This window comes from Leucoraja erinacea, chromosome 18 (assembly GCF_028641065.1).
Source record: "Leucoraja erinacea ecotype New England chromosome 18, Leri_hhj_1, whole genome shotgun sequence".
Lineage (NCBI taxonomy): Eukaryota > Metazoa > Chordata > Chondrichthyes > Rajiformes > Rajidae > Leucoraja > Leucoraja erinaceus.
In genome coordinates, this window is record NC_073394.1 from 8,685,159 (window position 1) to 8,710,057 (window position 24,899).

The following is a 24,899-nucleotide window of genomic DNA, read 5'->3' on the forward strand; positions in this document are numbered from 1 at the left end:
CAATTTGAAACCCTAAAACAACTCCATTCATCTTGTCCTTCCATAAACTAGGGTACTGTACAATTAACCTCTAGCCCATTATAGGCATTGGACTGTGTTTCTGCAACTGGTGTTGCATCATTATGTTTATTGTTGGTTTGTTTTTGGAATGTGGACATCAGCAACAAGTCGAGCAGTTATTATCTGTTCTGAAATACCTCGCATTTACCCCACAAAAAATAGCCCGTTTTGGATGCATATGTGAGTGAACCATATTACTGCAAATATATAACATGGAGGGCAAGAATATCAGTGAACCAATTTGGATTTTTCACCCCTCTGGTAGTTTCATCGTCATATTTCTGGCAGGTTTCAATTGTTGAATTCACTGTGCCCATCTGTCTCCAGTTCAGTCATCCAGAGCTCCGGCTACCAGGGCAGTAACTTCACTACTAGGTTTCCATAATCCATCTTAACAGAAGTGTAGATAATTTGAGGGATATTACAAAAATTCTCCCACAAGATGACTGATTTTATTTTGCCTAGTATAATATGAGATTTACCAAAAGAGCCTACTACAGTCTTACCTTCAATAACAAAAGAGAGATACAGAGATTGTATTTCTCAGGTACGTAGGATGTTTGTGGCATGTACACCCAAGACAGGGTGACCTCTGCACTACACAGTTTAATGAATTGAATATTCTCATACTTATAATGTTCCCTAACAGCTGAGAGTTCAGGCAAGTATTTAAATCTCAAGTCTGCACCAATGGACCAATTGTGTGTGCAACATGCCTAGGTAAATTAAATCTCTTTAATGAAATTTAACTTGTGGCAATATGGATTTAGAATCATAGAATTATACAGCATGGAAACAGGCCTATCGGCCCAGCTCATCCATGCTGGCAACGTTGCCTAGGAAGGTAGTCGCATTTGCCTTTGCTTGCTCCACATCCTTCCAACCGTTTCCCTTGGGTGTCAAAGTGATTTTAAAATGCCATAACTGTACTCGCCCCTACTACTTCCTCTGGTATTGTCATTCTTGCTTGCAGGAGAGTCAATTAAATGAAGAAAATCAACAAATTAAATCTGAGTTGGAATCACTCAGAAAGGCTCATGCAACATGCCAAGAGGTTGGTAATAATCTTGCTCCACAGGGTGTACAGGAAGAACAACAATTGGAGACACAGCAGGTGAATTTTAGTTTTATTTTTTAAATCCAGAAAAAGAGCTTGTAGCTTTTCAACGATCAAGATTTTTGTATACCTTATGCTTGTAATGTAGTTATGACAACATGGACTAACAAGTTGCAAGCTTTATTGTGCTGTAAACTAAATATTATTAAGAGATATTGGTTATTTGACAGAACTTTGCAGTCTTCTAATTTGCCTACAGATATGATAGGACCAAACTAGTTCATAAACTATTTACTTGGAATGCAGTAAAGAAGGGAGGACATGACAGCTATTTTTTGAGATCTTGTGACTTCTTGGCTGCATATTGTTAGCATAAATGGAGACACCTGCAGATGCTGGCATCTTGTGTAGAACACAAAGTGTAGGAGTAACTCAGCGGATCATGCAGCATCTCTGGAGCACATGGATAGTGACATTTCGGTTTGGGACTCATTGTCGGACTGATTGTAGTATGGGGGAAATAAACTGATAAAAAGGTGGGGATGGGACAAAGCCTGACATGGGAAAGAGAGGCTATAGTACCAAAATTTGGAGAATTCAGTGCAGTGTTCCCATAAATATTGTGTGATTTATAATGATAAAATGCATTGGTGAATCCAAGCATCAAAATTATTTTCAGGTGATCTTTTTAAAGTTCTGAAGACTGACATAGTGTTTTGGTTATGAGAGGTGCAATGGAAATGCAAGTTTGTTCATTTTAAGCTCACAGTATTCTGTCTATAAGGTAAATTAACCTAGGCTGACAACTAACAAAATCTTCATGTTAAATGACACTTTTTAGTGTTACTAGTTTATTATGTGTTCCTGGTAAATATACTCCAGTGTTAACTACTTGCTCATTCACCCCCCATCTTCGTTAGAATATCTTACAACATCTTGAGCCACCTACATTAGAGGGGACATCAGAACTGCAGACTAGTGTGAGCGAGACATTAATGATTACTAATAGTGAAATGCTATTAGGAATTCACTGTCAAATACTGAAGGAAGGCGATGAAATGTCCAATGGGCTAGACATCAAAAACCAAGGGAACAGCAACCAGGATGGAATGGTTACCACAGATATTACAGGTACATGATTTCCTAAAGAAAGAAATAACAGGAATCTCCTGAGCTTCCTATGAAGCAGTAAATTACTTAGTGTTGGTCAAAAATTGAATTCAGAACAAAACCATGGCAATTAGGAAAAATACAAGAATGTTTATTTGGGAAAAGTTCAAATGTTCTTAAATTGAAATTGGAAAAATGTTCATTTGTTGAGACAGATTTTACTGATTTATTGGTTTAATTATTGTTATCAATACGCACCAGTTGCTACATTGTAGCACAGAACGTTTGTTAAACATGATTTATCTATTTTTGCTTTTTTTTTTAACGGTGGCTGATGTTAATATATAAAAACAAGAAACAAACAAGAGGAGGCCATTCACCCCTTGATTTATTTCCTGCAAAACAAAAAGATCATGGCTAACCTTCTATATTGGTAATACTTTCCTACACTGACCTTGATACCTAAAAATCTATCAATTACTACCTTGGAATTTCCTCATAGAATGAGTCTCCACAGTGGTCTTGGGAAGAGTATTCCAAAGTTTCACTGCGGCGTATGTGAATTAATTTATTCTCATCTGTCCTGAATAGCTGACCCTTTGGTATATTGTGAAAAGTGGAATGAAGTTGATACCAATGAAGTGATTGAAAAATATTACAGGAACTCTTGACTTTAAACATTTTGCTGTCAGCTTTCTAGTGGGGCTGCTAAAGGGTGGCACATTGGTCAGATTATAATATGTAACGTATATAGAAACAAGAAAACAGATCTATTTTTACATGACATCCTTCTGAAAGAATGGTGGAAATAAATGTAATACCAGCTTTCAAAAGGGAATTGGATATACTTGATAAGGAAATAATTGGAAGGTTGTGGAGAAAAAGCCAGGGGATTAGGACTAATTGAATAACTATGGAGCTGGTAGAGGCATTACAGTGTGAAGAGCCACTTTCTATAATGTACAATATTTTATCAGGGTTACTGATTTATTGTGCTTGAATAAATCAGGTGGCATTTTATCACCATGTTGTAAGAGCTTCTTGCGTAATGTTCTTGGTCTGGATAATATATGCACCTCTGCACAGAAAGTGTAAATCAATGGCATTAATGATTATGTTTAATTATGCATTTAATTTTACCTCTTTTGTAAAAGTCCACGAAACGAAGGTTGCTTGAAGGGAAGAGGTTTGTAGTTATTAGATTGTGAGAAGCGTGTGTATCACCCTGGGAATTGGAAGAAATAAACAAGTTAATAGTTAATACTTTAGATTTCCAACATTTGTAATTTTCTGATTTTAAATTCATCATTTTGGGAATGAAAATAAAGCAATCTGCATTTGCTGGAAATCTACAAGACGTATTATGTTAAAGATACATCCATCTGAAAATTGGTAGAAATTTAGGGAGATGGTTAGTTTTCGGAATAAAATATATTTTGCTTTGCCACTAACCAACAATTTGTGTAACAGAGTATTAGTTCCAGTTGTTATTAATGTTTGCTGACTTGCTATGTGCAAAGGCATTGAAAATCTATCTCTATATTTCCTTAAATAAATCTGCATAGAACAAAGAAAAATGAAAAAACATATATAGATCTGCCTACCAAGTTAATTTTTTGTTTAATCATAACAGTTAAAAACAGCAATGAATTTTCACCAGACATTGCTAAGCAAGCTGCAGAAATGCCAGGGCAAGCGACTGATAATGGGGCCATTTTGGTGAATGAAAAAGAGTGCATCAGTCTATCGACTGTGGACGGTAATATTGAAGAGCCCAAAGTCATTCATGAAGGTAAAACAGGAAGCATTTTCAATGAAAAGGAATGTGCAAGTGCAGAACTCGAGTCGCAATACAGTTCTATCTGTTTGGCAGAGGTCCCAGTGGAAGGAGGAAAGATGCTCTCAGACAGTGCTGATGCATTGGGTGTCTGCAGTGCAGATGTGGGTCAGCAGACAGACTCCATCGCACATAAATTCGATGGAGGCAAAAATGATACAAATGATAAGACTGAAACCACACAGTGTGACAAAGGTGTCTTTATAAATGAACCACCCAGGACTGAAGCCAGAGCAGCTTTTAGCAGTGATGAGATTTTGACAAAGGAAACTAGTGCAAATGAAATAAGATTAGATATAAACCAAGCTCAGCACCATACTGTTTCTGATTTTGACTCTCAATTAGTAATTAAAAATGAGCAGAGCACCATTTTACAGCAGCAGCAGCAGTGGCAGCAAGGATGTCACAGCCAAGCACTCATTATCATGGAAGAAAACTGTGTTAACAATGATACAATCAGACTTTCCCCATTGCTTAATCCTTACAGTAAGTCGGAGGTCAGTTTCACAAAGTTACCCACTGACCAGCCCGATCAAAGCATTCTATCTGAAAACTGTAAAGATAACACTAATGTTGAACCTGACAGTAAAATAGATATTTCAAGTGAAATTTCTAGCGACCAAGGGACAGATGTTACCCAGGAAGTTGGTAGTAATCCAGAGAATAATTTTACTAATGCCAACAGTCAGCAGAAAGAAACAAATGATACGGAAGTTCTTATTTCTGACAGCAAAACAGCTGGATGTGTGGATATAATTGAGCCTGTTGCTGGAGTCTTGAGAAATCTTGAATATCTACAAGGCAATGTGGCTCAAAAGAAAGACTGTATGAACGGTAACCACTCATTAAACTCCACATGCAATATTGACCATGGTGTGGTTGTAACCCCAAACTCCCAGGTTATGGACAAAGTTCACAACAGTGCAACTGTTTCTGCAGTCGTGGAAAGTGGGCAAGGAGCAATTAGTAAAATAGGTTTATGCACTGAAATACGAGAAGTCTCCTCCAAGACAACAGAAAATGAATTGAAATCCATCTTTTTAAATACTGCATTCAATCCAATTACAACCAGGAGTGAAGATCACAGAGATGAAACTACAACTTCTGAGGTAGATGCTGCAAGCAGCAAAACAACAGCAACTCACTATTACTGGAAATCTCATAGTCTGCCTTCTCTGGCCTCCAGAAAGGATGTGTCGAACAAAGCCACGATGTCACTCCCATTCTCATTGCACAGAGACAAATTGGAGGCTCCTGCCACAATCAGAAAGGCCCCTTTAATATTCACTTTCGCAAAATCCATCAGTGAAATGAATCTGACAAGGCCAAGTGTAGCAGGTAATGTTTGCTTTCTTTTTTATGTGATCCTAACATAGCAAATGGATGGAGGAGCAGTTAGAATTTAAACTGTTATGTAATGTACCCTTGAGAGATGCATCAGTCAATTCAAATGTAATTGGAAGTAGTGGTCTACTTAATATGTGGCAAGGCTTAATTTCTTAATTACTGAACCATCTAACCTCAAGCAATGTTATTTTATAATGTATTATTTTCCCATAATGAGCTATACATCATCACTGACTCTGATTAGTAAAGGAAAGTTATCTAATGGTAAGAGGCTGTGTGGGTTCATCATAATGGCAGCAGCATTGAAGGTTCTATTATTTGCTCTGACATTAAGAAAAGGGAATGCGATAAAACTGTTTATACCAAGCCACATTATATTTGATATGTGTAAGTGACTGCAAATTGGGCGGCACAGAGGTGGAGTAGAAGAGCTGCTGTCTCACATACATGGGTTCAATCCAGACTCGAGCGCTGTCTGTGTGGAGTTTGTACGTTCCCCTGTGATCATGTGAGTTTCCTCCAGTTTCCTCCCACAACACAAAGACATGCAGGTTTGTTGGTTAATTGGCCTCTGTAAATTGACTCTAGTGTGTGGGGAGTAAATACGTAAGTGAGGTAATATAAAACTAGGGTGATCAGTAGTTGGCATAGACTTGGTGGGCCAAAAGCCCATGTATTTTTCAGTCTATCAAGCAGTGTACTATTTGAGATTTTGTTTTTGTCATAACAGTATCTGCTTGGTAACAGTCCAGACATCAGCTACATATAGTGTAGATTTTTCAGCTTGCTTGCTGGTGGCAGATTGTATAGCACTGGATTCTAACAATGCTGTACACCACTATTCACTGCTTACATTGCTGATTAAGATTAGAAAGTTTGACACATTGTGTCTACTCTTTTATGAAAATTCATACTCAGTTGGTTCACCAATGCAACCTCTTGGCCACGTGCGACCAGTCCAGCTCTACAGTTGATACTTAACGCCCTCAGAGCTATTGCAGTTTGACAATAAGTGGTGCCGCCACACCCTAGAATAGATAAATATAACAAGGATCAGATCAGATCAGATCAGATCAGATAGAATTTATTGTCATTTAAACATTAAAGTTCAAACGAAATTACGTTTCTGCAGTCATAACAACAAAAACCAAAACACACAATTAACACAATCCACACAAACATCCATCACAGTGAATCTCCAAACACCTCCTCACTGTGATGGAAGGCAAAAGTCTTATGTCTTCCCTGTTCTCTGCTCTTTATTCTTCTTCTCCCGCAGTCAAGCAGTCCAAAGTGCTGCATCGAGCTGATCGAGGCTTTTGATGCTAGAGCCCCTGGCGGGCAATGGTAAGTCCCGCGGCTGTTAAAGCCACACCGGGCGATGGGCGGTGCGGGAGAAGTTGCGGGAGAAGTTGCCGTGGTGGGAGCTCCGAAAAGCGGTCTCCCACCAGGGACCTGCAAGCTCCCAATGTTACTGTCCACCAGGCCTGCAGCCGGAGCCTCCGAAGCTCCGAAGTCGGGTCGCAGCCGCGCGCCATCACAGCGCCCCATGCTCCGACGTTGGCCAGCTCCTCTATGGTGAGTCTGCAGGCTCTGCAACTGGAGCCCCAGGTCGATTCCGGTTGGAGTCGCCGGCTCCACGATGTTAGGCCCAATGACAACGGAGACTCGACAGGGAAAAGGTCGAGTCCCCGTTCAGGGAAGAGATTAAAAAGTTTCCCCCATTTCCCCCCCCCTCCACATATACACAACTAAAAATAAAATAAAACTAAATCAAAAAATATACACCTAACAGGACAAAATGAAAGAAAAAACAGACGGACTGCAGTGGCCGCTGCCGCAAGATGCCACCATTTTTGTGGCTAGAATCTACTTTATTCAGTAATGCCAAGGATCAACGACACTTAAAGCACACTCCATTCGGAGGATGTTAATGTTAAGTTCCAGATATAACTACAACTTTCTAAAAATTATATATTCTGTATGAAACAACTCATCTAAGAAGGAGGAAATGCCATTTCGTAGATCTATGTCTTATCATCACTTTAAAATAAACTGTAAAGTTAATTGTGATAACACAAAAAAGCAGGTAGCCACAAATTTAGAGGAGTCCCCCAACAACATTAATAGCCTTTGGTATTTGTTCTGCAAAAGGAGTCTCTTCCAGTCTGTGCAGAGGTCTCCCTTTGTGGAACATAGAACATTACAGCACAAAAACAGGCCCTTCAGCCCACAATGTCTGTGCCGAACATAATATCAAAACCCATCTCTATTCTACCTGCGTATAATCCATATCCTATGCAAAAGCTTCTTAAATTCCACTATCGTATCTGCCTCAACCACCAACACTGGCAGGGTGATCTAGGCATACACCATCCTTTGTGTAAAAAAACAAACCTGCTCCACATATCTCCTTTAATCTTTGCCCCAGTCACTTTAAAGCTATATGCAATAATAATTTGATTGTTCCATCCTGGGAAAGAGGTTCTTACCTGGTCTCCTGGCCTAGCCTATTCTGTCACCTGGAGTGTCACCTGGTCTGTTCTGCCCTCTTCACTAAAACGCAAAGTTATGGCATAGTTTAAAGAGAGGTCCCGCCCCGATATGTTGCCTATCAATTCCCTCCACGGATGCTGCCTGATCCACTGAGTTGCTCCAGCACCTTGTGTTTTGCTGAAGATTCCAACATCTGCAGTTCCTTGTGTCCGCTCTCCAGCCTATTCATTGTTCCTTTACTCTTTCAACTTTTTTTCCAGTGGTTGTAGTCAGCTTCAGTGTTGATTCATAACGTTTACCAAATCTTACCACACTCTTTTTAAAGTTTTTCCTTCTAACGTCCTCTTGAATTACATATGAATTGTCAATCTATTTCTTCCCTCTGATTTGAGAAGGCAGGAACGGGGTACTGAATGTGGATGATCAGTGAATGGTGGTGTTGGTTTGAAGGGCCGAATGGCCTACTCTTGCACCTGTTGTCTATTGAATCCTGACTGTCATGAGCAATACTAAGGTAAATGTGGTGTGTGTGTGTGGGTGTGTTAGTAGGAACACCCTCACACCAGTGAGCAAAACTCAGTTAAAATTGGTATAACTTATCGTGTTGCCTGCATCCTCAGAATCGAAGCTACCTTGCTCCCATCTATCCACTATTCTCTTCTATGTTGAAGCCATCAGGCAACTTATGGAACATGTATGTCTCCTCTACTGGCTCCCTCCCAAAGTCTGAAATGTATTGGTTATACGGGGCTTTCTATCACTAAACTAATCAAAAGTGATTTACTATCTCACATGTTCAACTTACCAGACCCAATATGACTCAATCCAGACACAGACATGAACTTTACAATGTGTATTTCTTGTTATTCCTGACAGGAAATCAAGTAATCAGAAGACATAACAGAATTTGCACATCCTAGGCCTAATAAAGTGGAGTTCTGGCAAATTAATATTTGTTCTTCGTTAGTAATTAACCACTAGTTAAGCAGTATGCTATTTGTCAAGGGGAGATACATTTTAAAGAAATATTTCAAATGATTTTTGTGTACTCTGTCAGTATAAGATCAAAGCTTGCATTAGAATAGGAAATTGTATCGTGAATGGATGAACAGTGAAGCGTCTCTGATTAAAGTGGAATAGTCATAATTCTCAAGGTCAGATAGAAACTAGCAGTTCAGTGACTTCAAAATTAGCATCTGGGGAATTTCAAAGTTTAGAGCATTGAGTGTAGTTGTAACCATTTCCTTTCTGTCACTCAGATTCTCCCAGTACTAAAAGGGTGAATGACACTTTTAATACCTCCAGTGTTCCTCTTTACCCCAAGAGAATTTCCAAAGAAGATTGGAATGCAATAGCACAGACGTTTTGTGATTTTTCACGGCCTCCAGAGCAGGTAAGTACATTTTAACACATCATTCTAAATGTTGGGTTAGCTAATTTCAGAGGAATGTGGAGTTTTATTGGCAAACAGACAATTTATGACACAGATGGGTTTCAAAAATACTGTGAAGGGCATTGGCATCGGTTTTACAATTAAGCCTGATGGAGAAATAGGCAGAGTGCATACGTCAACAAGACTGTAACTGGTTCCTTCAAAAAGCTGGTTTTGTAAAGAGGGAAGCGTTGTATGCAGTATATTCAGAAAAAAGCTTCAATTGTGAAGGCAAGAATAAATTCAAAAAGAGTTCAATACTTGCAAATTATACCTTTAAATTTTTACAGAACTGTATGGAGCATACATTACATAATTAAAATATAACTAGATTCTAACCAGCTAGGAAATCAAGAGTTACCGAGTTCATGCAGGGTAGTGGCATTAAGATAAAAGATCAGCCAAATGGGTTTCCCCTGATTCTATTTCTTAAAGTCCAGTCACTATTCGTATTTGAGAGTCTAACATTTGAATTAACTTTTTCTTCCAGTTGCTTTACAAACCTGGAGCAGATGTGGTTTTGCAAGTAGGTGTTGATCTAGATGGAAAGAATCAGCTTCTAATTAACCGTAGGACATTCAAATATACACCATTTGATTTCCTGGTCTAACTGGAGTGAGGCACTTTACATTTCACCTCATCTTGGCTGTGGTATAGTATACCTTGTATTGAATATTCCATTTTAAATTGCCACCAAAAGTACATACACATTACCCCAACTATACCCAGCATCAGGAGAAAATTATGTTGGAGTATAAACGATTGCAAAATGCTGCAGTAAGGTAACGTAGAGCCCAGTTCACTGTGACAAGTGATTGCTGATAATAGTACAGTAAAGATCGTTACTGGATCAATGTCTGTAAAACTGGTAGTTTTGTCAATGATTAAAAAGATGTTTGTGGACAGTATATGCAAGATCTATGATAATGACCTGTACACCCAATTGGAGCACACTTCTTCATTGGTATGATGTTGAGACACAATTCAGATAAAATATTTAGTCTAACATGTATCAGCATAAAAATATTCAGGTTTGCACTGTTGCTTTGGAAATTAACGATTAAAATGCTATCATATTCTGAATAATGACTCAGACATGTTTTGAGTGAAGATGAGAGATGCCAACTTGATAGCTTTGAGGATGTCAGCAGTCAACCAATCTTCCAGTGACATTGATTACCCAGGGTGGCATTCGTCAGTGATCATAGAAACATAGAAAATAGGTTCAGGAGGAGGCCATTCGGCCCTTCGAGCCAGCACCACCATTCATTGTGATCATGGCTGATCGTCCCCTATCAATAACCCGTGCCTGCCTTCTCCCCATATCCCTTGACTCCACTAGCCCATAGAGCTCTATCTAACTAAAGTAGGACTGTTTCAGGCATAATTGAGATAATTTAATAACTAGGAAATTTGAGGTGAAGGTTATAATGATTCTAAGAGTGTCACCTACATGAGCGAGGAAATATGGACAAGCACCGTTTAAAGTGATTTCACTGAGTGCTGAGATTAGCCGATCGCTCGATCAATGAGGAAAACTGCAATGCTAATTGTTCGCCTGAATGTATCAATATATTTATTGATGTTAAAGTTAACCCTCAAAGGTTTCAAAGGTTTATTTATTAGTCACATACACCTAGGTGTAGTGAAATTCTTGTTGCCAATGTAGCACATAAAAAAAGAATACAAACATGACAATAATAAAGAACTTTAACATAAAAAAACATCCCCCCACAATGGTTTCCATTATGAGGGAAGGCACTAAGTCCAGTCCCATCCCCATGTCCACCCATAGTCGGGCCTATTGATGTTCCAGGCCGTTCTCGCCGGGTGATGGTGCTCCGGCGTCGGGAGAATCTTCTCAGCGGTTAGGGACACCTGGAACGGCCGCCTCCTTACTCGAGACCGCGGCTTCCGAAGCCAACAAGGCCGCGCCGGATGGAGCTCCACCACTGGCGATCTCAGCAAGAGATCCCAGGCACCGTGATGTTTCAAGTCAGCACTGCCGCCGCTCCACAGACCCGCAGCTCCGCGATGTTTCAACGCCGGTCCCAGCACACCGGAGCTCCAGCGCGGCGACCCGGGCAAGGCATCGCCCACTCCGCTCCACGATAGCGCTGTGCCGCTGCCGAAGCCGAGGTTCTGGGCGGTCCCCTCAGGAAACGCCGCTCCAGGCCCGCTGGTAGGCCGCGAGGATGGGTCGACGGTGCAGCCCGGAGAAAAGCTGCCTCTCCGACCAGGTAGGGACCCTGAAAGGTAGTTTCCCCCTTCCACCCCCTACCTCCCCCACCTCCCACATAAAAAAGACTAGAACTCCAGAACAAAATCACTTTAACTAACTAAAAATAAAAAAAGAGATGAAAAAACGGACAGCTGCAGGCTGGGCAGCCATACCATACAGGACGGCGCCCCCATGTAAGTACCTCACATTGAATTATAGTGTTTATGTCAATTTCATGGAAATAGGTTTCTGAACTGTATTCATTTAGCAGTGATATAGTTGAACACCCTTCATTGTGCTCAGTTTTGGCCACCCTGCCAGAGGAAGGAGGTTATTAAGCTACAAAGAGAGCAGAGAAGATTTAGGAGCATGTTGCCAGGACTCGAGGGCCTGAGGTATAGGGAAACATTGGGCAACCTCGGACTGTATTCCTTGGAGTGCAGGAAGCTGAGGGATGATCTCATAATGGTGTATGAAATCAGGAGAGTGGTGAGTCTGTGGAATTCTCTGCCTCGGAGGACGGTGGAGGCAGGTTCTCTGGATGCTTTCAAGTGAGAGCTAGATAGGGCTCTTAAAAATAGTCGGGATATGGGGAGAAGGCAGGAACGGGGTACTGCTTGGGGATGATCAGCCATGATCACATTGAATGGCGGTGCTGGCTCGAAGGGCCGAATGGCCTACTTCTGCACCTATAGTCTATTGTCTATTGAATAGAAAGGATCTGAGCTGGAACGAACTGCCAGAGGAGCTAGGTACCACAATATTAAAAAGACACCTGGATGGGTACATGTATTGGAAACATTTAGTGAGATATGGGCAAAAGCGGGCAAATGAGACTAGATTAGATGGGGCATCTTGGTTAGTGTGGACGTTGGGCGAAAGGGCCTGTTTCTGCACTGTATGACTATAATTATTCACATTAATTATAAGGAATGTTTGCTATGAATAATTCAGTTTGAAGTTCGAAGGATGTAACATACTTGTTTTCAGTTGCACAAATTGTGTTCACGTTGAATCATACCCACTTCCATGCATCTATAATTGTATGTTTCATTAATTTGTTACATTTTTCTCTGCACCTGCCTCATTGCATTGCGATCTCTATATACATACACACCGTACAGACCATTTTGTACCCATTATTCTGTAAAGATGAAAACAAATAAACTGCACATGCTCCAAATCTAAAATAAAAACAAATGCTGGAAGCATTTTCCATTTGTGAAAAGCAAAGTAGATTTTATGTATCATGTCACTGGCCTTTCATCATAACTGGGAGAAGCTTGAAATTGAGTGAGATGCTACTGACCTGCTGATTATTTCAGAATTTTCTGCTTTTAAACACTTAAGGTTGGTTTGCTTTAAATTTGCCAGTTACTGCAGATTGTGGTACCATTTTGACAGCTGAGTTATTTGAGTGATTAGTCTGCCCTTCTCCATGTGGCTGCTGTAATATTATCATTAACATGCAAATGGACACCGCTGCAACACGGCACAGCCAGATTAAATGACATTGGAGGATGTTTTTCTGCTGGTTTATTGAGTACACAAAGACATAACGTGAAACATAACCGAACTATTGCAGATTATTGTTCTATTTAAATGCTAGAACATGCTACTGTGTTGATTCGTTTGATAAAGGCCTTCCATCACCACAACACATTACATAATTTATTATTAACCTATTTTCTCCCATATCCTCTCCTGTTTAAATACTAACTCGCATTTTGACGTATTGGCTGCCAAACTCAAATGTGTAACAATGGTACTTAAATATTAATTCCACATCTCCTTTGTCTCCCTTTTTACCTTGTACATAATGAGATTTAAATCTAGTCATCGGTAATGTTTTACTGTCAGTCTGTGGTATTGCATTTGTTTTGAGATGTCTGCTCAGAGTTTTTCTGTTCACAATGTTTATTTATTATTCTCTGTTATCATCAGAGAGTTCATATTATTTCCTTTTAAATCAGCATTGGCCACTTTGTCTCTCCATGGAAGTGCCTCCTACACTTTCATAAAAATTCTGAATGTTTTACTATCTGTTTATAACTGGGGCCTTAGGAGACTGCATGCTTTATTAATTCACTTCCGTGGTAATTCAATATGGGTCTCACCTAGGTTAAAATAATAAAATCAGATCTTTGTACAAAACCTGTTGTGAGAATGTGGCTTTAATCTCAATTTGATTTTTTACATCCTCAGAATCTTACAGTACACTCGGGCTTTTGTTTCTATGCCAATTGTCTTTAAAAATCATGCAATAATTCACACTTGACTGCTTTATTTATCATCTCCCACTTTATAGCTTTGTCAACTATTTGAGACGTTTTCAGATTAAACTGTTGTCGAAGTAGAAGGCATCTCCCTTGCATCCATGGAGGCACAAGGAACTGCAGATGCTGTTTTGCAAAAAAATGACACGGTGCTGGAGTAATTTAGCAGGTCATGTCATCTCTGGAGAATATGGATAGATGATATTTTTCGTTGGAACTATTCCTCAGACTGATTGAGGGGGAGGAGAGAAAGTTGGATGGAGGAGAGATGGGGGCAGGATAGTGATAGGTCTGAAGAAGGGTCCCAACCTGAGACGTCACCTGTCCATTTTCGAGAGAGAGGCTGCTTGACCCACTGAGTTACTCCAGAATTTGTGTCTATTTTAAGTGATAGGTGGATACATGTGAGGATTTTTTGGATATGTAGATGGTAAGACAAAGGCCAGAGCTGAAGAGCCAAATGTGTGACATAGGGATAGGTATGAATTATGAATGCAGAGGAATGTATGTGGAAGCAGACAGGGGAAGGGTAAAAATGGGAGTGAATCCACGTAGGATGCAGAGAAGGGGGTTGTTAGTAGGTTAGTTACCTGAAATTCAGTTCATATTGTTAGGATGTAAGTTACCCAAACGGAATATGTAGTGATTTTTTTTCCCATTTGTGTGTGGCCTCATTCTGGCAATGGAGAAGGCCAAGGACAGAAAAGTCAGTATGGGAATGGGAAGAGTAGTTAAAATGGTTAGCAACTGGAAGAGGCAACAGGCCTTGGCATATCGAGAGTAGGTAGGTGTTCATTGAAACAATCTGGTCTACGCTTGGTCTCATCGAGTTACGCTAGCACTTTGTGTCTATCTTAGGTGTCAGCCGACAGAGATCCAGAAAGCGGAGAGGAATTATTAAGAGGCGAGAACTAGACGGAATAATTTCCTTCAGATCATAGATAGATAGATCCTTTATTGTCATTCAGACCTTATGGTCTGAACGAAATTATGTTGCCTGCAGTCATACACAGAATCAATAATAACAAAACATACAATAAACACAAATTAAACATCCACCACAGTGAGTTCACCAAGCACATCCTCACTGTGATGGAGGCAAAGTCTTAGTTTCCATCTCTTCCCTCCTTGTTCTCCCTCTGCGCTGAGGCGGTCGATCCAGGCCGGAGATGCCGCTCTCCAGTCCAGCGGACCTCCGTGGTGATGTCGCCACTGCCGAAAGCCAGAACGCCATCTCCGCTCCGAGACGGCCCGCCACAGTATCAGCTCCGGGCCGCCGCCCCAGCTCCAGGTCCCGCAGTCTCCGCACCGGGCCGCCGCCCCAGCTCCAGGTCCTGCAGTCTCCGCACCGGGCCGCTGCCCCATCTCCAGGCCGATGCCCCAGCTCCAGGTCGCTGCCCCAGCTCCGTGGTCCTGCAGTCTCCGCACCGGGCCGCTGCCCCAGCTCCAGGCCGATGCCCCAGCTCCAGGTCCTGCAGTCTCCGCTCCGGGCCGCCGCCCCAACTCCGGGTCTCGCAGTCTCCGCTCCGGGCTGCTGCCCCAGCTCTGGGCAGCCACCCCAGCTCCAGGTCGCCGCCCCAGCTCCAGGTCCTGCAGTCTCCGCTCCGGGCCGCCGCCCCAACTCCGGGTCTCGCAGTCTCCGCTCCGGGCTGCTGCCCCAGCTCTGGGCAGCCACCCCAGCTCCAGGCCGCCGCCCCAGCTTCGGGTCCCGCAGTCTCAGCTCCGAGTCCCGCTGCATCAGCCCCAGGCCGCCGCCGAAAGCCAGAACGCCGCACCAGCAAGTCGGGCCACCGCTGCTCAGCCCCGAAGACGGCCAGCTTCTCGTTGGTAAGTCCTGGCTGGCTCTGCCTCCGGAGCCTCGGGGTCAGTCGCAGGCTGCCAGCTCCGCCATTAGGCCTCAGCGCAGACGGAGGCAGAGAAGGGGGATACGACATGAAAAAGTCGCATTCCCCCGAAGGAAGAGACAGAGACAGAGAACATGTTCCACCCCCTCTAACACAACCCAACAAACTAAAACTTAACCAAAACAAGACAAAAAAAACAACAGAAAAAAGTAAAGACAGACGGACTGCAGGCGAGCCGCAGCTGTTAACAGCGCCGCCACTTCCAGATCATGGATAATAGTGTTGAAAATGCAGACATAATTCGGTCAATATGAAAACATTTATTTTGGAAGGTGGAAGAGGCAGGACTCCATGTAGAATTAAATTGTTTATTATTTGATTGTGTAAAATTTTAATATTAAACATGGAACAATTCTCATTACTAATATGCATTTATGGCAGTTTCCCTAAATGGTGCTTGCTTTAAAAATCAACGTTTGTTGTTTTACTGGATTATAAAACAACCAAGGCTCTAGACATGTAGTAACCTAAGATTGGACCATATTCATATCTGGACCAGGACATCCACACAAGGAAAAGCTATGTCTGGCTGGGATATCCTGAGAAATTTCTTTAAATGTTTATCAATTTACAGTAAAATATTAAATTTAAGAGTGCTCAAATGCTGTTTCTTCTTGTACATAGTGAAGGATTGGACAAAGCTCAGGCCAATTCTACTATGTTTCAGGTGGATGGTGCCAGATCCAGCCAAATGTAGCCCTTTGATTATCAATTTCTCACGTGAGAGAAGCCAGCATCTCCCATTTAACAATCATGTGGAATCTTTGGACAGACTAGAATGGCAGACCAGAGTTTGTTGATTTTAAATAATGGCAAGGGTCATTATTTGAGGGCACACTGCTTTGCCTACCATCAAATGATTTGTAAAGAGTAGGTTAAGTTTTGAATGATTAGTGCACCTATTTAAATTAAGGCATTTGTAACAACTGGCTCTTAGCTATTTACATAACAAAACTTGTTGCCTTTAGGAGAAACACAGCTCACCTTCAAGTGAAAGTTTCAAGATGCCTTGCCTGCCTGCCTTCATGAGTCATAAGCAGCCTACAGAATATTGCTCCCAAGTGCCAAAAATAGCCATGTCCACTACCCAAAATCTAATGTTTGAGGATGAATGTGATACTCAATATTCCACCGTGAAAGGACAAATCGATAAAATCGAGAAGTTTCTGTGTGTGGACCGACTCAAGCAAACACGAAAAAGGAAAGCTGCTGACAACGCAAATGAGGGGGTTATCAAGATCACACCAAATTAGCCTCATTTTTACTTGTGTACAATTTCTATTGAGGTTCAACTAATTACGGGAGCCACAGCATTGGAAGTTGCTTTATCAGTGAAGTTACTTGCGGTGGTTACCAAGTCCAGCTGTAAATTAGACTTCAATTACACAATATGGACAATGAGCAAACATTGTTTTATTTGGTACTTGAAAGTTACAAATTATTCCCATAAATAGGATATTTACTGGAAAGTGTTGTTGCTGTTGTCGAAATTGAATGTTTGAAAGTTTTTGGTCTTCACGCAGTGGAAAGGCTGAGTAGGCTATTCCGGACCTGGTTCAAGTTCTGTTTCCAGGAGTTCAGACTATCATACAACTGCTGCCACTGCTGTTTCCCAAAGGTTCTGTGTGTGGTGTGACTAGAACGAGAAATGGAATGAATAGTTAGTGACACTGTGGGATTACTTACAGAACACAGTCAAGCGATTTGTTTAGTGATACACACATTCAGTTAACTTGCAATTAAGCTAGTCAAAGGGTCTGTCATAGCAAGCCACTACTACATTGCTCCAGAGCCAATGGTTACAGGGTCGGGCAGAAAATGAAGATGCAAGGGTATTTTCTCCTTAGAAAGGTCACAAAGATCCGTATTTTCCCCTCTTTGCTCTCCAAATGAACATGTGTTCAGCTTACAGCTACTTGTAGCCTTGCTGTGCCTGTAATGGCTGCTTTATTTCTGACACCTTTTAGAAGTTGTATGCGTCAAATTGTAGACAGTGCAAATAAAGGACAGAAATTAGATATGATAGTACACAATATTAGTTCAAATGCTACGCAAATGAACAGTAGTGTTCATTTTTCAGTGTGAGCTTAGTTTTGCATAAAGTTTGAATATTTTTATCCAGATTTGGCTACCTTCACATCACATGATAAACAGCGGACGTGGCCATGAAATGCAGGATCGTGGTGTAAGCACGTTATTGTGGTATTGGAACAAAGTAATGTGATCTTCCATAACCAAAGTCTAAGATTCTTAATATGTGTAACTTCAGCAAACCATTTCCATTTATACACCTGTGACTAGGTAACTGTTTATCTTGACAATTTGAGTTTTGAATAAAGTGAACTTACCTCACAATTACTTTGCGTTGTGTTTGATCAATTTTGCAGTAAACCATCTTCGTTCGAACAGCTGTAAAAATCCAATATTTTTTTAAAATATAGAATTTAGAACTACTGAAAATGCACAACTTAGTTATTTTCATAATATACCTGGGATTTTGAAGTATTAAACAGAAAAGACAAAAGCAATTTAACTGTGCTATGACGACTAATATTGTGTACTTTTTAATCTAGCCGTTTAAAGTTTTAAAATAACAGTTCTCTTATCTTGCACATGGATAAGATGAATAGCCAGACTCTTTTCCCCAGGTTAGGGGAGTGAAAATCTAGAGCATAGAATTAAGGTGAGAAGGAAAGGATTTAAAAGGAACTTGAGGGAAAACTGTCCACATTGAAAGTAGAATGTACATGGAACAAGCTGGCAGATGAAGTGGTAGAGATGGTTACAATTAAGACATTTAAAAAGGCACCTAGGAAAAGATTGCAGCGATATGGGTCAGGCACAGGCACGTCTAGTTTAAAATATACTAAATGCAATTTATTGTGCTGTTGGAAAGATGCTGTGACGTACTGTGGAGGGGCAAATTCTCATAATTGGTAGCCTGCAAATGGAGATTTAAATGTATTCTAATTGATCTATTTTTGAAAAGTGTTAAGGTAATCATTAAAGCTTTAACTATAGTAAATCTTAAAAAGCAAAGTTTTGTAATACTTAGCCAATATTAATAAATGTAGGAGGTTGAATTGAGACGCAACAAATGAGATGCATAATTTTATAAAATATCTTGTCTGCTTCTTAAAAGCATTGTCCATTTTTGAAACCAACGTTTACAAAACATCCTGAATGTCATAAAAACTGAATAAAGGCTACAGAAAGAAAAAAAGTTCAATGCATTCAACAGGTCTGCACAAGGAAGCACATTTAGATGATTTTAAATTCATGGATTGTAATATATTTTTCTTACAACATGTCATTACAAGTGCCAAGTCAATGCCATCAATTGAATAAAAGTAATTTTGACATCAGAGACAGGAATCTGCAGCTTTTAGACAAATCTTATACTACTGCCACCATCTCCTTTGTTTGAATATCCTACTTGAAGTCCATAATAAGGGGAATCAATGTTAAAAAAAAAAACAGGAGAACTCGAATGGAGCTTAAATATCAGCTGAATAATTTGTTTATTTGCCATGCTTGCTTTGCAATTGTCGGCTGGGGGCACTGCGAGTTGGCTGCCCTGCCAGCAGCATGTTCGTTATTTCAACTTTTTTTGTATTTTTTAGTATGTCCAAATGTTTGTTTTAGTGTCTCTCAGTATGTCTTATGTGGGGGGTGGTCGGGGAGAAAAGGGGGAAACCATTTTTCAGGCGCTTCCTTGACAGAGGTGATTTTTTCCATGTCGCTTCTCCGCCTTCCCTCACGTGGCCTAACAGCTTAGATTGGAACGGCCTTTCCAGGAGTCGGGCCCAGAGCTTCAGCAGAGGGCGTAGCGTGGACTTTTACATTGCGGAGCGGGGGCGAACCCTTGCTGGGGGTTGCCAGAAAGGAGTGTCCTGATCTCCAAGAAAGTGGCTGATTCGGGCACTCCAAGCTGCGTAGTGTGTTCGACCATCCTGACGGCAGAGTTTTGATCATCCCAACGAGATGGCCTGTACATCCGGCCGTCCGTAGCGGCCACTACGGTGGGTTTATGGCCCAACAAAGGATGAACAAAGGAGGAGGACTAACTGAACTTTGTTGCCTTCCACCACAGCATTCTTCACTGTGGTGGATGTTTATATTAAATTCTATTGTGTATTGTGTGTTATTTTTTTCAACTGTATCGCTGCTGGCAAATTCATTTTCACAGCACCTTCGTTGGTGCATGTGATGAATAAATTTGACTTTGTATGCAATAAACAAATTCAAGAGCTGTTCTAGCTTTCTCCCAAAAGATTACCAGACACATTTTAAAACAATGGGCAAATGGCTAGAATTTGAATGAGAAAATAAGTAGGTATGGACATGGTGGGCTGAAGGGCCCACTTCTCTGCTGTACTACACTTAAAAATAAGAGATGAGGAATGTACAAACAGAGGTCCAGCCCAGAAGCATTTGTGGACAATTATCAATGTTGATATGCCCAAAAACAAATCACTTCTTAACTTATACTCCCTTCCAAATAGCCCAGAGATGAAAGGAGAAGCCAACTTAGTCAAAAACAAAATAGCTTGACTGCAGAATCAAAACTGGAGCACATCAGGGATTGAGAAAGTTAATAAAAAAAGTTTATTCAACTACCGCTCAATAGTGAAAGAGCAACAAAGTAATAACTGGTATACTGTATTGAAATTAACTTGTTTATTTGATATGCACACATTGCTAATAACTTGTTGGCTTTGCTTACCATCAATAACAAATGCTTCAACTTCTTCCTCAGGAATCTGTAGTTCTTGTTGTAATGTGTCAAAGGAAATCTCCTTGTTTTCTACTGCCATTCCCATCAAGGTTAAGAGCCTCATCTTCGCAGTGTTCTGTTCATGAGAGAGACCTGCAGACAAAGATCAATTCAACCATTGGTCCACTGCCACAACATTTTTTAATGTGTAGTTTCCTTTGTGCATTAAATCGGTGACCTTAAATGAACAATTTCTGCTCAATTATTACCACAAAGTTCCACATCACACAAACTCATGTTAATTACTCTGTCTTTTAATAGATCAAGGTTAAAGAAAACACATGCCTATATTAGTACAACACGAATTAAAATCCGGAATGGTTTTGGACAAACTCCATAAAATGGGATGATTGAAGGGCAATATCATAAAACTTTCTTCACAGAACAGAAAGCAAATCTTGCACATCAAGCCTTGAATAATGTTACAACCAGTCTTTAGAATTTAATTAAGTGTCTCGTGAAATGAAGCATTAATGGCACATTATAGTGAAAAACATAACTCATTTGAATGAGGTACATTAGGGCAAAACTATAGCTATCGCAACAATGCAAAATTACACATGGAGAAAAAAAAATCAATTAACGCGCAATATCCCTAATTAACAAATGCAAATGAGATTGTGGTGAACTTTAAGTAGCATTGGTGATGAGCCTAGGTTTATTGAAGGGGTACATGTGTTAGGGCAAAACAGTTGACAAAAGATTGTTGCTTTTGGCCTATCTTGTCAACATTTAATAAAGGCAAATTATGAGCAGGAATCATGCCATCTGTTGGATATAGCTTGCAAAATTTCAAATCATGCCTCCAATACTCCACTGTTCTATTAATTTTAAATAACCCTTTAATTGCAAGACGTACATGCTGCAAAGTACCAATTCAGAACTGTAAATCTTGGTTTGTACCTGTTTATATATAATATCAGAATTAACTGCTCTGCAGAATGCTAAACACTGTCAGCTTCACATCAGCAGATTAGTGAAGAAAATGGCATCTTTCCCAACTAGCTCCTGGTCATCAGCCTCGTTGGCTCGTGAACTACCACCACTGGAACACCATGTAAATGTTCAAAATATTAAACAAACAAAACTACCCTTGCAGAAGGCTGTTTTTAATTACTCTCCCCTGAACATTTCACCTGTTGTTCCATTCCACAGCATGTCATATTCCTGATGATGGGTGACTGTTTCTGCCTTTATTCTTCCTGTCACTGAAAAACTTTAATTGCCACTATTTACTTTAGACTTTAGAGATACAGTACGGAAACAGGCCCTTTGGCCCATCAAGTCTGCACCAATCAACGATCATCCTGGTATCTTACACACTAGGGGCAATTTACAGAAGCCGATAAACCTACAAACATTACGTCCTTGGAGTGTGGGAGGAAACTGGAGCACATGGAGAAAACTCACACTGTCACAGGGAGAACGTACAAACTCTGTACAGACAACACCCATAGTCTGGATCAAACCCAGGTCTCTGGCAGCAACTTTACCACTGTGCCACCCAATGTATAGTTATAGAACTATACTACACAAGTTCATAAAGCAATCTAAATTCCTGCTGTTTTGACTGATGCCACTGACTAAAAGAGTTCTTGATAGGAGGTCCCAATGCCAATTATCCACAGTTCCTGTGCTATCTTGTTTAATGTTTTAATGTTGAGCTTTCAGAATAGCATGTTTGTTAAATTATTGGCATTGAACAGCAGAGCTTTTTGTTGTGTAGGAAGGAACTGCAGATGCTGGTTTAAACCAAAGATAGAGACAAAAAGCTGGAGTAACTCAGCGGGTCAGACGGCATCTCTGGAGAAAAGGAGTAGGAGATGTTTTGGATTGAGACCCTTCTTCAGAGCCTGGGTTTGTTTAACAATTCCTTATCTTTTAGAAGAAGAGAGAATTTGACATTAAAGGTAAAGGAGCGTGAACTTAAAACAGAATGAACATTGGGGACACAGTGGTGCTACCAGAAGAGCTGCTGCCTTGCAGCGCCAGAGAATAGTATGCTGTCAGCATGTAGTTTGCATGTTCTCCCTGCAATGACCGTGTTCTATGTACACCTCACAGACACCATTTACAAATAAGGCCTAGAGACCTTGATGCAAATAATAGCATTTAAACCTTCAACTAATTTTGTTTAAACTGGTAATTATTTTATTTTTTAAAGCCAATTATTTAAACATTGTGGCATGCTCGTTATAATTTAATTACCTTTGTAATTTACATTTAATCAACATGAAACCGTCAGGTAACTTCAGTTAGGCAGGATTGAGTTAATGTTGGATACAAAAAAATCACTACATTTCTAAAATGCACTCAACTTCTCAATCACAGAAGACAATAAACACTGCCATTCCAATCTTCAAGAAAGTGTGTTTGTTTCAGACAACTCATTTGGAGCAAGATCAAAAACATCCCTAATATTGTCCAAATGTTTTCTTACAAAACGGAGCTCATTTGCTGCTGGACTGATTTCCAAGCACAGAAGAGACATCAGCTGCATACAAAGTTTTAAAAGCATCTAATTTTCTGCCAAACAGATTTACTTATTACCATTATGTCAAACTCCTAATGCACCAATAAAGTATTCTGCATCACTAAGCAATTTCTGCATTTGTTAAACCCTGCCAACCAAAAACAAGCGCAATATGAAAATCACATTTTAATACAAATATTACATTAGAAATCATTGCACCTTTTAAACAGTCAATTACACAGCACAGTGGGAGTGCTGAAGTGTTAATTACCACTCCCTCCCGGCATGTGTAAATAAGGAGATTGCTGACATCAACACTCCCTGCCTTAAGCAATGAAGCAGATTATCTATTTAATAGAGTAGAGGATGGACGAATCTGGCTTTCCGCAGCAATTCATTGTGCATATCTTTTCCATACTGTCACTCAGCTATCCAAGGTGCAGTTAAGTTTGTTTAATCAGACCCCTATCGATCTCTTACAAGCATAGTTCTTGGAGATAAGTGGAGTTTGTGCCACCCACATGGTCCTGATACAAACCTTTGTTGTGCATCGAGACATCAGAGCCAGCACGTTAAATCTGAACAGTGAGACTGAAGGATAAGGTTCAGTGTAACCCACTATCCTCCCATGGTCCACCCCAAACAGTCTGCAACATAGTGAGACTATGCAGGTCAGGGTACAAAGTGAGCCACTAATTAAAAACTGAAGAAGAGTCCCGACTCAAAATATTGTCTGACTTTTCCTGACCCATTGATTTCCACCAGCAGTTAGTTTTTTTTGCAGAAAAAACGGATCAAATGACCAGTGGATGTTGCTGCTTCGTGCTGGAAGAACTCAGGTTCTCCTGCACTTTGTGTTTTGGTCAGGTTCTAAACATTCACTGAATATTTGAAAACATTATGGAACACTTTGAATGGTGTTTTACAATGCAGTTAGGAAAATCTAATATAAACCCTGACAAGATTACCAGTCAATAAACCAACTAAATGATTGACTTTGGTAGAAATTTCATATAAAAAACATCCAAAACACCCATTATGAACTCTGATCAATATTAAGAATTATGACATGGCTGAAATATATAATGGATTTAGTCTGAATCATACTGATTTAATGAGAAGCCAAGAATTACCTTATTGTAAGCCAAAACATTGTTCCTAAGCAGCTCACATTTTAGTGGGCATCAACATTTCCAGGAACAATGAAATCCGAAGGACGTAATGTTTAAATTCAACGATGCAAACTCTCATTATCCTTCAACAGGCTGGATATTTCCCCTATTGCTGTCCATAGTCTCAGGATACGGGGCAAGACATTTGGGACTGATATTAGGCGAGGAGAAGTTTCTTAACTCTGTGGAGTTCTCGAACTTGGGGAATTCTCCAACAGAGGGCTGTGGAGGCCACACTGCTGAATACGTTTGAGTCAATAACATTTTAGAGTGTGGGGGGAGAACAGGAAACATATCGAGTCAAAACAGCAGCCGTGACCATATTGAACAGGCTCAAAGGGCTGAAGAGAGTCAAGAGTGTTTGATTGTCATGTGTTCTGATATGGAACGGGTTTGTAAACAGTATATAGGTAACATAATAAACAAAAGTTCAAAAATCAAAAACCCCAACCCCACTATAATGCAACATTCTTTAAAAAAACAATATGGCATGTTCAAACTCCACACAGACAGCAGAGGTCAGGATTGAACCCGGATCCCTAGTGCCACCCAAAATCACCAATGTTCACTCTCTTAAGTTGATGCTCCTTTGCCTTTAATGTCAAATTCTCTCCCCTTCCAAAAGGTTTGGATCTCTATGAAATAAATTGTTAAAAGCATAGGCTTTGCTGTTCAATGCCAATTATTTATTGAACCTACTATTCTGAAAATTCAAAATAAAAACATACAAAATTAAG

The 24,899-nt window shown here is 40.4% G+C and overlaps 2 protein-coding genes across 6 annotated transcripts in view; one reads left to right on the top strand and one right to left on the bottom strand.

Annotated features, from left to right (window-relative positions):
- The window catches only part of LOC129705614 (coiled-coil domain-containing protein 73-like), an 87,514-nt gene extending 70,517 nt beyond the window's left edge, over positions 1-16,997 (top strand). For 4 of the 5 annotated variants that reach the window (XM_055649234.1, XM_055649236.1, XM_055649235.1 and 1 more), the window contains 5 exons: positions 1,034-1,174; positions 2,038-2,248; positions 3,861-5,402; positions 9,167-9,300; positions 16,709-16,997. In XM_055649234.1, the coding sequence (XP_055505209.1) occupies positions 1,034-1,174; positions 2,038-2,248; positions 3,861-5,402; positions 9,167-9,300; positions 16,709-16,993 (2,313 nt within the window). In that variant the 3' untranslated portion in view covers positions 16,994-16,997. The remainder of the gene's footprint in view (positions 1-1,033; positions 1,175-2,037; positions 2,249-3,860; positions 5,403-9,166; positions 9,301-16,708) is intronic. The other variant, XM_055649238.1, reaches the window with a different exon arrangement.
- A 136-nt stretch (positions 16,998-17,133) lies between these two features.
- eif3m (eukaryotic translation initiation factor 3, subunit M) overlaps positions 17,134-24,899 on the bottom strand; it is a 28,153-nt gene continuing 20,387 nt past the window's right edge. The window contains exons 9-11 of the mRNA XM_055649243.1: positions 20,467-20,610; positions 18,089-18,149; positions 17,134-17,376 (exon numbers count right to left, since the gene is read on the bottom strand). Of these exons, the coding sequence (XP_055505218.1) occupies positions 17,256-17,376; positions 18,089-18,149; positions 20,467-20,610 (326 nt within the window). The 3' untranslated portion in view covers positions 17,134-17,255. The remainder of the gene's footprint in view (positions 17,377-18,088; positions 18,150-20,466; positions 20,611-24,899) is intronic.